The sequence below is a fragment of the Ursus americanus genome, chromosome 5, assembly GCF_024610735.1.
Source record: "Ursus americanus isolate L20-20 chromosome 5, mUrsAme1.1.p, whole genome shotgun sequence".
Taxonomy (NCBI): domain Eukaryota; kingdom Metazoa; phylum Chordata; class Mammalia; order Carnivora; family Ursidae; genus Ursus; species Ursus americanus.
The window spans coordinates 33,594,667-33,609,531 of record NC_142131.1 but is presented as its reverse complement, the minus strand read 5'-3'; the positions used below and the strand labels follow the sequence as shown (position 1 = coordinate 33,609,531).

General features: G+C 47.6%; 1 protein-coding gene and 1 long non-coding RNA gene across 8 annotated transcripts in view; one reads left to right on the top strand and one right to left on the bottom strand.

Moving 5' to 3' along the window:
* Positions 1–14,865, bottom strand: part of ZNF366 (zinc finger protein 366) — a 69,088-nt gene that overhangs the window by 6,707 nt on the left and 47,516 nt on the right. For all 4 annotated transcript variants that reach the window (XM_045809778.2, XM_087862085.1, XM_087862084.1 and 1 more), the window contains exons 2-4: positions 13,276–14,621; positions 9,871–10,062; positions 899–1,073 (exon numbers count right to left, since the gene is read on the bottom strand). In XM_045809778.2, the coding sequence (XP_045665734.1) occupies positions 899–1,073; positions 9,871–10,062; positions 13,276–14,607 (1,699 nt within the window). In that variant the 5' untranslated portion in view covers positions 14,608–14,621. The remainder of the gene's footprint in view (positions 1–898; positions 1,074–9,870; positions 10,063–13,275; positions 14,622–14,865) is intronic.
* Positions 1,069–14,865, top strand: part of LOC148110069 (uncharacterized) — a 245,774-nt gene continuing 231,977 nt past the window's right edge. For 3 of the 4 annotated variants that reach the window (XR_015724478.1, XR_015724479.1, XR_015724480.1), the window contains exon 1: positions 1,069–3,583. This is a non-coding gene — a long non-coding RNA (uncharacterized LOC148110069). The remainder of the gene's footprint in view (positions 3,584–14,865) is intronic. The other variant, XR_015724481.1, reaches the window with a different exon arrangement.

Sequence of the window (14,865 nt, the reverse complement as noted above, 5' to 3'; positions counted from 1 at the left end):
CTTCCAGGGAGCAAAGATGGTCTCACTTCTCTGATCTCTTCGGCAGCACGTAGCGTGCTGTTCGGGATAGAGGTGCATTTCTGTTTGTTGAAGGACCACTGGATTAAGTAACTAAAGAGCAACCTGCTGAATTTAGTGGATCGGGAACATAAACTCTTCACAGCCAAAGGCCCTGGGACTGAGAAAATGAAAGAGGCAGGAACTGTTTATCAGTTCAGTGAGGACTCAGTGGGGAGGTGGAGGCCCCAGCTCTGCATTTGGGCCCATTAGCCCTACCAAGCAGGAAAACTGTCCCTGGGTGCATCTGGTTGTGAACACGAGGAGAACTAGCCTGCTAGAGACACACTTCTGCTAATGCAGAGCTTACAGTCCTGTTTTTTAGAAAGGAAAGAAAAATCACATCCTTTAACAGCAGTGTGAGGAAAAGGATCCAATAAAGTCTTTAGGGACAGGAAGGTCTCTGTTCAAATCTTGATTCTGCCACTTTTGAGTTGAGCGGCTTTGGGCAAATCAGTATCTTGAAGCCTCAGTTACCCCATCTGTAAAATGGGGGTAATAGAAGTTCCTCTCACCTTGAGTTGTTTAAAGATTGAAGGAAACAAGGCACCTGATGTGGTGTCTGGAGCAAAAACTAATAACAGTACTGACTAGCATCATTCTGATGGTCCAGTTTCTCCTCTATAATTCACTTTACGTACTGCCTTCAGATGTTAGCATTGTATTTGTTATAGTAATATTATAAGCCTCTTCCTTCTCCTCTGCTATGGTCTTGAAAATTATAATCCCTTTTCAGTGATAGGAATTGCCCCCCAAAGTAAAGCCCCCTACAACAAGTTCAGCTCCATTTTGTGATCCACTGGCCTCAGCAGCCTTGGGTGCTTCCTAGAAGAGTGATTACCTTGAGAATGGAGGCCCCGCTCCATGACCCCATGCTTGACTTTCATGTGGCGTGTCAGGTTCCCCTTTAGGGTGAATTTGCTCGGACAGTAGAGACACTTGAAGGGTTTGCTGTCGGAGTGCAGGTGCATGTGGCCCATTAGGTTGTGCATCCGGTTGAATTCCTTCCCACACAGCTGTCAGAAACAATGATGAGGATAAGACAGGTTAGTCGCGGTGGTGCGCCCTGCCCAGATGAACCCCACCCGGGCCCGCGTGAGGATGGATGTGCTTCTACTTTGTTCGGGTCTTGTCATTTTAAGCGACCTCCAAGTGAAATGTCCCCAGTGACATCAGGGAGGGCCTGGATTGTGTCCACGCTCAGAGTGGGGCCGGTAGAGATGGGCTCATGAGATAGTGTTCCTATTACACAGGGATTTTTAAACACAAGGCACAACTTGCAAACCTATTACAGCTTCTTTTGAATGCAAGCTGTGGAAAAGGAGAAAGGCTGACCTGAAAAGCAGTGGCTCAAAGTGTGCTTCACTTTAATAGTAAGTGTGTGATTACTTGTTTAATATTTATGGAGCATTATAACATGGAAGATACTGTCCAAATGCCGCGGAGTATCACATTTAATTCTCACATCAATCCCATGAGATGGGTGCTGTTATCACCCTCATTTTACAGATGGACAAACTGAGGGATTAAGGCACTTGGCCAAGGCACACAGCTAACAGGTACTGGAGCTGGGATAATGACCTCAGGCCACTAGACACCAGAGTCCACCCCTCACCATCTGGTGTCCCCTCAATATAACCCTTTTGTTAGACTGTATCGTGCGATGCGTTTCTAATTTTTTAATTTGCTTATTTTGGGGATGGCTGTCAAAATTAGAAGGAACAAAGAGATCTAAAGGAAGGAAGGTGTCTTCTCTGTAGGCAGAGATTTGAAGTACTGAAAATATTATCTCGGCATAAAAAAGTAAACATGTTTTATTTGTTTCTTTCTTTTTGTCATTTTGTCATTTATGTTTCCAACAAAGTGCAGATGCATGATGGATCAGAACAGTGGTTCTCCAACTTCTTTTGAAAGAACTGAACTGCCTTTTTGAAAGCCACTCATGCAGATGCAGAAGGTAGAAAACAAAATCTGCTGCTCTGGGTGCTTTCCTTCCTTTCCTTGTCCGCAAGCTCTAGCAGAGCAGGGTTTGGAGAATCCAGGCCTCCCCCGGCTGTGCCGGGAAGAATAGAAAGAAGGGTTTTCTGTCTGTGCTAAGGCTACAGTGTTAAGGAAGGACATCTTCCTTCCCTCCCCAACTCCAGAGGCCCATGTCGTGAGGGCAGCGAGATGGGGGGAGAGATGGCTTGGAAAGAGGACTCAGGGTACAGTGTCTCCTGAGGCTGACACCAGTTTTCCTTTCTCATGGAGAGATATATCAGGGACACTGTTGGGGATTCTGGATTGAACATTTATTAACGAAGGCACTGTTTCCTTCAGGTGGCCTTGGAGGTGAGAGTTAAGCTGGCCCTGGAAGAATGGGTAGACCTAACAGTGACCTTGGGAGGCCAGCCGAAAAGAATGCTAGGTGGTAAGAGGCAGCCAGCTGGGATGACAACTTTGTCACAGATAACCACACATGGATAATGAATAATTGGTTCTGTATTTTTAAATGATTCATATTTGGGGGTTTTAAGTATTTTTTCCCTTTTTACTTCCTTACTGGCAAGAATGAATTTGGCATACTGGTGTCCCACACTCGGTATTCAGAGTACCTGCACACCACATTCATTTGGAAAAGGTGACCCAAGAGGGAAAAGGCTGAGAGTGTTGGTCTAACTTTAAAGTCCTGGGGAGAAGCCCTATGTGTGGGATGGATACTTGCTTTCTTTTATTCTCAATAGAGATGATTTAGTAAGATGAATCCACCTGTGTCTCAGCTTTGCCCATGTGTGGAAGTTCTGGTAGAGCACTATTTATTAGCTTAGCTTAGTTTATCCCCATCCTGGCTAAGGGGGAAAAGATTCAAATCTAGAGATTCTACATTACATATTTCCACTCATGAGTCGTTTTAGTAAAAGTATATCTCATTTGATTTGTGGGATGTTTCTGAATTACTTGGAGTGAGGTTGCAGCAAAAGATCTGAAAACAGCACAAGCCCTGGGTGGTTAAGCACAAGACACGTAGGAGGAGAGGAGCTGGAGGCTGCAAAATTAGACTACTGCAATCGTCTAAGCTTGGATGGGTCTCATGGTAGTTTAAGGCAGACAGGATTGAAGAGATGGGTGCCTTCTGTATTTGACTCCTATAAAGGGGGAGATTCTACTTTTAGTTATTATCTCTAATTGCTAAGGTATTAGAAACTGGACTTGTCTGATGAAAGGGTTTTTATAAAGGAGATGGAATTTTAACCTAACCTTGAAGAATGTATAGGGTGCCATTTGTTTTTGGTTTTGTTTTTGTTTTGATACAGAATAAATCTTCTTCATTATTTTCAGGCACTCTGTTCAACCTTAAACTATAGGCAACATAGTGATCACATTTGTGATAATGACCAACCATTTGTTGTTGCCACAGTTACTGCCACTTGGAAGTCAGACGGATCATGCAGTTCACCTGCCCCAAGGTCCCACCTCCCCTTCCCCTTCCCCACCCCACTCCTACCCCAACACACAGAGAGATGTGCACACATCAGAACGGCTACTGGTAAGTAATTTCCACATTCTTCCTTAGCTTTAGACAAGCCACATTTTATGATCCTTTAACATAGCCCAGTGTGTATTTTTCTACTGTTATGTTTTTCTGACTCAATTCATTCACTCCTGAACATCATGGGACATTTTTAATGGTACATGAGGATATCAGGACATTAAAATGATATTGTCCCCTGAACTCAAAGCATATGGCTTTGGGGAAGGTCCACTGTAGGGCATGTCTGGTCAGCTGTATTATCTGAGGGTGATCGGTAGAGGACACTTATTTTTGTGCTGTTGGTAAAATTTATTTTTTATATATCAGTGTAAGGATACTTCATGGTTTATGGTAGCCTATTGTTCCAACCAATGGAAAGCTTTTGCAGGGTTGGATGAAGGTGTGTCAACTAGGAAAGATGTTTGGGGCACTAAAAGGAGCCCTAGGTTATCTTCTGAAATGCAAGGGCTACCTTTCTTTTCTTTGTGGCCAACCTCAGTATCAAGCTCAGGGATATCCATATAGTAACACTTAATAAATATCTAAGTATTTAGTTGGGGGAATAAACAAACAAGTCAGGAAAGTATCACTACCCCACAGAAAAATTCCAAAAAGTAGCTATCACCAAATCTCTTCCTTTCCCCCACTAAAATGTATATAACTCTGTACACAACTAGTTTGTAAACCAAAATCCGTAGTGACAGAAGGATAAGGACCCGAGGTACTTGGACACTATTCACATCTCTGTGGTAGGCACCGTTAGCTTCTTCCTTTCAGCTTCTGATCCTTCCACAAAACCCTTTGGTCCTTATCCAGAATATCTGGCCTCTTCATCTTTCTCAAACCACCCTCACATGACAAGAGATGAGTATTGAAGATATTTTATGTCTGTGAAATTCAGAGACTTCTCAGTCACTGTTTGTGAAGAGAGGCCAGAGAAAGTGAACTGGGTGAATTAAAGATGGCACCCCTGGGTGGGGCTTGAAATGTAAGCTCCAAAAAGAATCATTATAGTAGGGAAGGGGAAGTAGACTGGAAGGAAGAAGAAGAGTTGGGAGGTATCACCAAAATGTTAATTTCTTCTCCTGGGAAAAGCAGTCAGTCTATGTCAAGGCCCCCCCTATAATCATGAGGTGTGAGGCTAAGAGCTTACCCAAGTCCAGACTTGCTGAATCATCTCCTGCCAAGGCCTACGGAGATTAAATTAGGGCAGCTGTTGATACAGGAAGCTACTGGAATGGTGAAGTCTCAGATTTCATGGTGCAGGTGGTCATCTCAACCAGTCTGCCCCTCCTGAACTCTCAATTGCTCTAATGAGGGGTATTCCTGTGCCTCTGACATTAAATCTCAGCTTTTCCATGAAGACCCACTTTAATGCCTACTTTTTAAAAGGAGTGGGACCTCAACATTTAATAGAAAATTGGAACAAATGTTTTGAACTGTCCGTTAAAAGTGGGTTGCACGGATCATTAGGTTTTGAGATAGCAGAGCAGAGAGGTGATGGTGAAACCCCAGAAGGATAGAGAACTTGGTCCATTTTCTCTTCTACAAAATGTCAATGATAATAATAGTTTCTTATGAAGGTTGTTGTAAGGATCAAATGAGATAATTCATGTAAAGGGCTTGCCAAATAGTAAGAGCTCAATAAATATTAGCTCTTATTATTATCATTATCATATGCACAGTAGACTCTTTTACACGAAGAAATAGAAAGATCTTTAGAGATAAGAGTGCTTTTTAAACCAAATTATTTGGAGGAAATATTAAAGGGAGGATGAAGTAAGGAATCCTTTGAACAAATACTTGCCAGGTCACTTGAGGCATATAGAAATGGAGAGTTGTGCCTGACCCAGCACTGAGAAATGTGGTTGGAAAGAGAAAATTCATCCTGAATTGCAGCCTTTGGGAGAGCCCTTTATGCGGCTCCCCAATCCTCAGCCCTTTCAACAGCTGGCCAGTGCCCTGTTCACTCATCCAAATTTTGGCCTCCTCATGCCCCTTCCCTCCCTGTCCAGGGCCTGGAGCCACCTCAGGCCACTTCCCATAAGCTGCAGTGACAATGTGGACAGCCAGCGACACCAAGAAGTCGGCTGCATGCAGAGACTGGGTGATGGCAGCAGGCAGCCCTGGGCCAGAGGCCCACAGAGCCAAGAAGAGGCACGCCACTTCGTGCCAACCAGCCTAATCTGAGCCTGAGGACTGAGATGCACCAGGAAGCCTGTGTTTTCCTATTCTAAGAGAAAAGGTCAAAGAGCTGAAGCCTGCAGCCGAAGAGAATGGCCTCTGCTCAACTGCCCTTCCCTTACATTCTTCTCTCTCTCTCTCTTTTAATAAGAAGGGTGTTCCTTTCCTCAAAGGGAGAGAGAGGGAGGGAGGGAGAGAGAGACTGTAAACTGTCCAAAAGGACCGTGAGAAAACAGGAAGCTTTGAAAAGTACAAGAGAAAGCAAGATGAAATCTATTTGCAGGCGGGCCCCTGGGGACATGTGAGGCATTGTTAAGCAGGCAGTTCATACAGCTATATCCTTCCTTCTGCTGAGGAGGGCTTTGCTGCCAAAGGCTGCTATCTGGTCACTGCCTTAACCCCCTCTGTGCCAGCCTAAGAGCCCTGACCCAAAGTTCTGGGCCCCTAAAAGTCCCCAGCCCGTTTGTCCCCCATGAGACATCCAAGAGCTGGAGCGGGAAGCAAAGCCACTGTGGCAAAGGTGGTGGGGACCCTTTCCAAGGAGACCTCATCCTCTTCTATCAGCTCTGCCCTCCGCCTTCAGGCCTCTGCCTCAGACAAGGCTGCAGATGACCTGGTGATTCATAACTTAGGCAGCTCCCGGCTTCACCCATCTCAAAGGAGAATTTGTCCCGGAAATTCTGGATGGCTGCTTTTCCTGGACAGGTTTCCCAAAGACGGCAGCTGGTTCTTTGCTATTATGGAGTGTGGCTGCTACAAGGATAGCATCCAAATCAACCCCTGCGTGCTTACGCAGAATCTGGGAAGCATATTTCTGAAACATGGCTTAAGTCTACAGGCGCAGGTCTTTGGAGATACTCCAGCTGGCTCTACGAAGCAGGGAGTCCAGAAGTGGAGCCAATAGCTAAAGAGCCCAGAAGGGCAGTAATTTTTTTTTAAGAAAAAAAAAAAAGAAATATAGAATGGAAACCTTTCCTCTCCTCTAATTTTCCATCCTATTGTTAATGCTTAATCTCACAGTAAGCGAATGTTTCTGCTTGCTGTGGACAGCTGTTTCCACTGAGCATGGGGCCAGAGAGCCAGTCCATGTTGCAACAGGGGGAGGGGCTTTATGTTAGGAAGGATTTTTAGTGGTGAGAAACCCAAGAAAGTAGAACCTGTTAAATAATCTCCCCTTCTTACAAGGTTTTGGGTCAAAGAGACAGGGCTAACTCTTGGAGCATGACTGGAGCAAGGTCTGCCTCTTTTTCCAGCCGTGTCAATCATGTAAAGGGACATCTCCTCCCTGTTACCCACGATAAAGCTTGGGTTTAGTTTTCTGGGTAGCTTCTCCAACATCGCTACGCAGTCAGCCAACCACTCATCTCTGATGGGCTATGACTTTTGTAGCAGTGAGCAAATGGCCCACCATTCTGTACCCAACTCCCAAAGTTCCATCAACCTCCACTCAGGGCCAGATTTCCAAGAATCCACAATGACACTGACAGGGAGTGAAGTCCACAGGACACCCTCTCGAGACAGCCCATCTTACAGTGGGATCTGGAGCTAGTTTACAAACACACAGAGCCCTGTCACATACTCTGTAAACTCAGGCATGCACTGAAATTCCTTTGAAGTGAAGAAACCTCCCACAGCCACTTATTTTTATTCTAATGATAGATACACTCTCCTAGGCGGCCTCCTGACCCATAGTGTGGTCTCCTGGGAAAACCTCCCCACCAGGCAAGGGTGGCCTTTACAGATGACTCGTCCAATTCCCGCAATAGGCCCATCTGCCACTGAAGAATATAAGCTGCGCATCATCTCAGAGCTGGCATTTCATCCGGCAAGCGTCTCTAATGGAAGCTGGTGCTATGAGCATACATCCAGAGCCTAATCTGCTCTCAAGGAGAGGTCTGAACCACAGAGTTGATCCTGAGGCACCCGTTGAACCCTGTATGGTACACTATCACAGGGGTGGATGGAGGAGGAGGGGAGGCATAAAGCATCAAGCAAGGCTGGCTCACTGATCATTGGGGCCAGGCTGCACTATGATGCACGGTCTTCTGTGCACTGGTACCAGAGAGAACATTCTAAACCCTCAGATACCACCTGGTCCAAGAAATCCTCCAGGCCCCTCTGAGGCCCTTGACATAGGCACACAGAACTGCCTCTGCGTCGCCAGATCAAACCCAGCCTGCAAGCTCTTTTCCTGTATCAGCTCTGCTCCCTGACATATCCCTTGTCTCAGAGATATTTTCTGCCTGGTTTAACCACTACTGCTGGACCCGAACTGATGAGGTAGAAGTGGGAGTTGGTTGGACCGGACAGGTGTGGAAGGGATGGCAAGCATGGCTCCCTTCGTGTTTTAACAAGGTACGTGTTCGGCCACCAGTTGATAAGATAAAAAATACAGTTCATGCTCAAAGCCCAAGAGTAAACTCAGCATAACGCATGGAAAGTGACCAACAGTGCCTGTTTGCACCCCCACTGTAGGAGACAGCAAACCCCTGGCAGGCAGGAACAGCTCTGTTAAAAGCAGAGGGCTCAAGTGGGAAGCAGGAAGGAAATTAAGGTGCCTAATGAGAGAGCAAAGAGGTGGGATATGGAATCCATAGGCTCATGTGGCCAGGGCTGGCTTCATGGACGTGTGACCAGTGCAGTCACACAGGCCCCAACTCAGAAAGGTCCTGAGTTTACCACCTTGAATATCTTAATAACGTTTAAACAAGGGGCCTCACATTTTCATTTTGTACCAGGCACTATGAATTATGTAGCCCCATCTGCATGTAGCTCCCTCCCCTTTTGGCTCAGATGACTCAAGATGGACATAAGTTGACTTTCAAACCACTGGGAACTTGAAGGAAAGGAGGGGAAACACAAGTGGGTGGCAGGAAAGGGCTGGAGGGAGAAACCTCCCTCCCCCACCTCCAGAGAATGCCCATACAGGTCTAGGGAAGCTCTGGTTCCTGACCCCTCTCACCCTGTCCAGGAGTGGCCAACACAGGAAAGCAGTTAGCTTCACAGGGGGTTCCTTCAAGTGGGGAGGGGGGACAGGGGACATGCTGTAGAGGGATTAAAGCAGGAACAGCCCCTCGGATGGACAGAGCATATCATTGGGACCCCATCAGACCTGCAGTAACCAAGAAGGAAAACTTCCTTTTCAAACAGAGGGGCTCTAACTGAAGATGTGATTCCCCTCTCCTTCCCCCTCAGCCCTCTCTTCACGGTGGGGATGACACGTGCCTGTACATTCCTTGAATTAAACTACTCAATCCTCCGCAAGATTCCTTCTCACTCTGGAGGTGGAGAAGGGAAACAATGTGGGGAGGGGACGGGAGGAGTGGGGAACAGCCTGGAAAGCCCAAGCATTTCTAAGTAATACCAGTCATTGCCTTGAGTTTTACAAATCTCCAGCTCCCATGTTATCTCCGCTGATAAAATAAAAATCCAACCAGGTTAACCTGATACAGACAATTTAATGAAGATGCTCGATCCTTGCACTTCATGGTACTTAGGAACAAATGAGAAACACTTCAGATGACTGTGCTCACAGTTATTCCTTGACCCAAACAAGCATTTCTAAAGTCATCGGAGGGGCTCAGAATCTCTTTCATCCTGCCTGGGAGACCTGCCCTCAAATTACGCGGCTCAGTCCAAGTGTCAGGAGGGCAAACAGGGACGGTATGAGAAGGGAGGGGGCAATGCTAAAAGCCTCTCTGACTCCTTTTTCTATTCTACTCATTGGCTTGTAAGGAGAAGAAGATTATACCCGATTATTCCTTTCTGGAATGGGAATTCTCCACATCACCTTCATCCTTTAACAACCTCATTCCCCAAATGGGCCTTCCATCCTCAGACTTCCCCTACTGGCTGCCTCCTTCCCTGCACACTGATTCCACAGTGGGACAAACAGGGCAGACTTCTCAGGGACCAGCGAAGGGCTGGTGTGAGCACAGGTGGTGCAAAGAGGAACTGAGCAGCAGATGGGCCTGAGGTTGGCCAGAGACCTACTCTGAGCCTTGCTGACCCCGCTGATGAAACATAGTAGGAAGTTTCCTGGAGATTGTCTCCCATAGGGCATTAGCACAACCCTCTGAGTCCTCCCATCCACATCCCTCCGGGGGCCCACTGCTCACCTTGCATTTGAAAGGCTTCACGTCAGAGTGGACGATCATGTGTGCTTTGAGGGTCTGTTTCTGCACAAAACTCTTGTAGCAGAGGTGACACTGGTAGGCGCGAATGTTGGTATGGATCAGCACGTGTCTCTTCATGTTGGCCAACAGAGTGAACTCCCGCCCACAAATCCCACATTTGTGCTCCTTCACACCCTGGAGGGAAGCAAGATTCCAAAAACACTGTGGTTAGCAGGTAACATGCTTTCATCAGAATTATAGTCTTCATTTTTTCTTCGCCACGCAAGACCGTGAAGAGCTTGGTGACAGATGTTGAGTCCCAAATGGTGTGGCATTAGCTTTGTTAACTGCTGTTTTCTTGAAAAGTGTTGATTACATAATCTTTTTTGTTTTCTGAAAACCATGAACTAAGCCAGACCCTTAGAGGAAAGGAAAGCTGCTGCTCTTGTTCCTGCTGCTACAGGGCTTAATTCTACAGTAACAGTTCTGGGGATTAATAGGATTTTGGTAAGAGCACTGTGGAATGATATGTGAAATGAGTCTATAATCCACCTTTCATGATAATGAAAAAATAAACCTTCCTCAAGTGATAATATCATTTCTCATATGAAAACCAATGTTTTCTTGCATCCTCATTAATGGACTTGAAAATCGCAGATGAACAATTCATATCCACACTTTGATAAATTACAACTTGATAATCACCTCTTGAAATAGTCTCCTGGGCTCCCACAGGTCACAGTGACCTCTGTGTGATTTGGCTATGGTGCCTCTGCTCAGCTAGCTTCTGTCCTATAGAGAAATTTGGCAGAGGACATCTTTCTGAACTAGAAAACAGGACAGAAGTAGACTTTCTACTTTCCTTGCTATTTATGGAACAGTGTTTGAATACTTAAGCATCAATGCCCTCAATTGAAAGCACTCCCAGGGACTCGTAGCAGAAGTAGAATATTAGCTATTCCTGACTCACCAGTGCTTTCCTGAAAAGGCCTTTGCAAGCCATCTTAACACAGAATGACTTTTCAGAAGGAAAAGAGAACCATGGCATTAAAACTAAGGTTGTTACAGGATTATAACAAGTTGTTTAGCTAACAACTGTATCTTATAAAACACATATTATCTGGTATCCATAGTGACCTAGGGAGAGAGGAGTTCCAAGTTTAGCTCTGAGTCTCTCTGCCTATATGTCCATTTCTTTAATGTGGGACATGATAAGAAAATATCATTCCTCAGTTTTGGTGAGCCCATGGCACCCAAGGGTGAGTCCAGGACTCTGCGTAGCCATTTATTGGCTAACTTTAGCCAGGTCTCATGGCCTCTCCTGGTGATGGCTCCCTCATCTCAAGATGTGGTGGAGGCTCATGAGAATCAGGGACTCTTTCCAGCTGGAATACTCTTGAGTCTAGATGATTGTAGGTGAGTCTGAATTTATGCGAACAAAGAGACCTAAATTTTAATGCCCTCCTAAGAAGATGAATTTTAACAGTGTGTTGCATATTCAAGCCGTGAGTTTAAAATTTTGAAATTAATAAAAATTATGTTCTTGATGGTTTTAAACATTACTTCAGCATATTTCTTCTCAAGATTGCCTCTACACTTGTCTATGATTCTGTTGTCCTACGACCAAAGAGAAGAATCTACTTATCGATGTTTTTGGAATTCTCTAAAGAGAATTCTGTGTCCCAAGTAAAATTCACATGTAGGCTGGCCTAGAACTCAAGTGAATGGAAGGCTGGACACAACTTGGGGAACAAAGGAAGCGACTGTGTCACTAACAGGATCAGTGAAATCACAAAGAGGAGCCTGTGAGGGGTGTTAGGAGTGAGGGGTGGACAAGGGGAACACTTGACAGTAGCAGTCAAGAGCTGGAGTCCCAGAATCTCGGTGACTGCCCCATGCCTCAGTGCCTTCTTCTGCAAATCTGGAGTAGGGATACCTGCAGGTAGCTCTTAGAGTTGTTGAAGAGGATTAAATGAGAGGTAAAGCAGCTGGTACACAGCAAGTGTTCAGTAAATACTACCTCTCACTGCTTGCTGACACTGTGAATTAAAATGCGTTTTGTTTCCTAATTCAAATGAGACATTTCAGATACCAGGTTGTTTTGTCCATTTTTAACTTCATTTTCTACTATCTTACAGAATTTTTATATGTTCTAAAATGTATCTTTGACTCCTTTTCCACACATGTAGGAGCCCCTGAAATCAGCCTATGGTCCCCTTCGTGGCTGAATCTCAGTACACGTTGTTGAACCTGCCAGAGAGGAGTTTCCTGCCAAATGCAGGTGCCTCCTCTCTGGATGGTATCTACAGGTGCCTTTTGTAGGGCGGGAGCTGTTTGTGTACTACCCACAAGGCAGCCACACATTTTGTCTCTGCTGCAGAGCCAAAAAATGCCCACATTGTGCCCTAACCTATCAAATGAAACCCATTATGCCAGAGTAGAGATGTTATCTTGGCTGGGCAAAGTCCTCTGCTGACCTTTCTGAATTAAAGAGTGCTTTAGAAACTTTGGCTTACTAGAAGTCTCTCCTGCCAGGAAAACCTCTTGAGGTCAAAAGTGTGAGTGGAGAGGTCAGTGGGGCAAAGCTCCCCTTTCGGAAGCTCAAAGGAGACCTAAGTCAGCTTAGTTGGGTAAGATTTCAGGGACACGACTGGGGCCTTGCCTTAGTACATCCTGCATGACTCCAGAGCTCTGGTTGCAAACTAGGCTGAACCTCCATCCTTGGGCCTGTATTTTCCCTTAAAGACCTGAGCCCAGGGAAGATAAAACCAAAGAAAACAGAAGGATGCTCTTTCACTCCTCCCACAAAACAAACCACAGGGCACTGCACCCAACTAGCCAAAGGCTCTACTACCGGAAGGACAGGCCTTGCTGGACCCAGAGCCATGTGCATATGAAGCAGTTCTCACAGCTGAGGGAGAAAACAACCTAAAACAGCCACTGCTTCGGCAGCAAAGGACCAAGAGAAGTCCCTAGAAGAAGGCTCTGAATAGTATATCCCGGGCACAGAGCCGGTCTTGGGTAAATGAGGTCTAACGCCACACTCCTGCTAGTGCCCTGGATGAGGTTTACAGAAACCGAATTTCAGGGGTTGTAGGAGGCTAAGAAGCAACAGCACAAGGAACTGTTTCCTTCGGCCTTCCTCACCCTCCTTTCCGAACTGGCCGCATTCTTTATTTCGAGGCCCGTCTTAGACGCTAGAAGGCTGGATAGCAAAGGACTTGCTTGCTGCTCTCCTCAGCGCCCCGCATTTCAAGGCGAGGAAGGAGGAGAGGACTCAGGGAAGCAGCCCCGGCCCAGGGTTGCCCCGCCCTCGCATCCCAGGTGCACCGCGGCGAAGGTCTCCTGGCCCCGCCCTCGCAGGGCTCTGCGCCTGCTCCCCAAGCTCCCGCCCCCGGCCCGCGGTACCTTGTGGGTGAGGGAATGCTGCTTGAGGTGGTGGGGCTGCACGAACTCCATGCCGCACTCGGAGCAGATGTAGGGCCGGATGTCCTTGTGCTTCATCATGTGGTTCTGCAGCTGGCTCGGGTACTGGAAAGTCTTGTCACACTCGGAGCAGCTGTACTGGATGGGGCCCCGGTGCGTGGTGAGGTGCCGCTTCAGCTGGGCCAAGGTGGGGAAGTCGAGGCCGCACTCCACACAGATGTTCTCGCGCCCACTGGCGTGCTTGGCCTCGTGGGCCTTGAGCTCGCTGGGGTAGGCGAAGCCCCGGCCACACACGCGGCAGTTGTGAGGCTTCACCTCGCTGTGCTGCATCATGTGGCGCTTCAGGTGGCTGGTCTGCGTGAAGGCCTTGTGGCACACCTGGCACTTGTGGGGCCGCGTGCCCTGGTGCGTCAGCATGTGGGTGTGCAGATGGCTGAGCTGCTTGAACAGCTTCCCGCAGCGGGTGCACGCGTGCGGCTTGATCCCGCTGTGGCCCAGGATGTGGGTGACCAGGTTGTACTTGGAGGTGTAGGACTTCTCGCAGGTGGGGCACTGCCAGCGCTTCTGCGCCCCACCCACGTCCACGTAGTAACTGTCGTCGATGCGCACGTTCACGTCCACCCTCTCCACCTTCTGCTTGGTCTCCTCGCTCTCCCGAGGCTCGGCTTTGCGCGGCAGCAGCGCTTCGGGGGGCTGCTTGGGCAGGAAGGTGTGCCGGCTGAAGGGGAAGGGGGAGGCCGAGGGCATGAAGAAGGGGAACATGAGGCCCGGGGGGACCTTGGGGTAGTAGGGGTAGGGCGTGGGCAGGAACGGAGCGGGGGTCGGCTGGGGCCACACGGCGCTGGGCTTCACGGGCTCCTGCTTGACGGGCTTGCCCCCCAAGTGTTCTAGGGTGCGGTAGAACTGGAAGCCCACGTTGCACAGGTCGATCATTTGCGAGTCATACTTGGGGCGTGGGGGCTGCGGGAAGAGCAAAGAGAGATTCGGAGGGCCGTGGTTTTTGCTCTCCTCAGAGTGGAGGGCGAGAGGGGCTTCTTCCGCAGGGTGGTTATAGGGCATCTTGGTGGGCATGCTCTTCCGTTTCCGAGACCCTCCTCCTTCGAAGACCCCCGGGAATCCATCTAGGTGTCCCGGAGGAGGTTCATACCGAAATTGGGAAAAAGGCCCCCGGAGAGCTTCTGGGAAGGGGTGTCTTTGGGGAGCTTTCCCTCGGGAAACCACTGGCTGCAGGCAGTGGGGAAAGGAGGGGGCTCTCTTCACACCCAAATTGAAATGCACATCCTCATCTTTGATCATCTTCATTTCCTTCTGCATCCTTGGCAATTTTCCTTTAAAGAGAAAGAAACTGTTTAAAAAAGAGTCCCTTTTTTCCCCCGAAGGGTTCTGGCTAGATATCAGTACTACTTTATGAAGAGTGATGCTTGTTTAATACTGACCCTCGCTTATCCTAGGACTGTTTGGAGTATCACTGGTTTCCCCGCCACCTTACAAACCCATTACTAACGTGTAAAGCCCTGGCCTCCTGCAGTGGGACCCTAGAGGTCCAGTGCAAATCCACAAACACAATCTTAG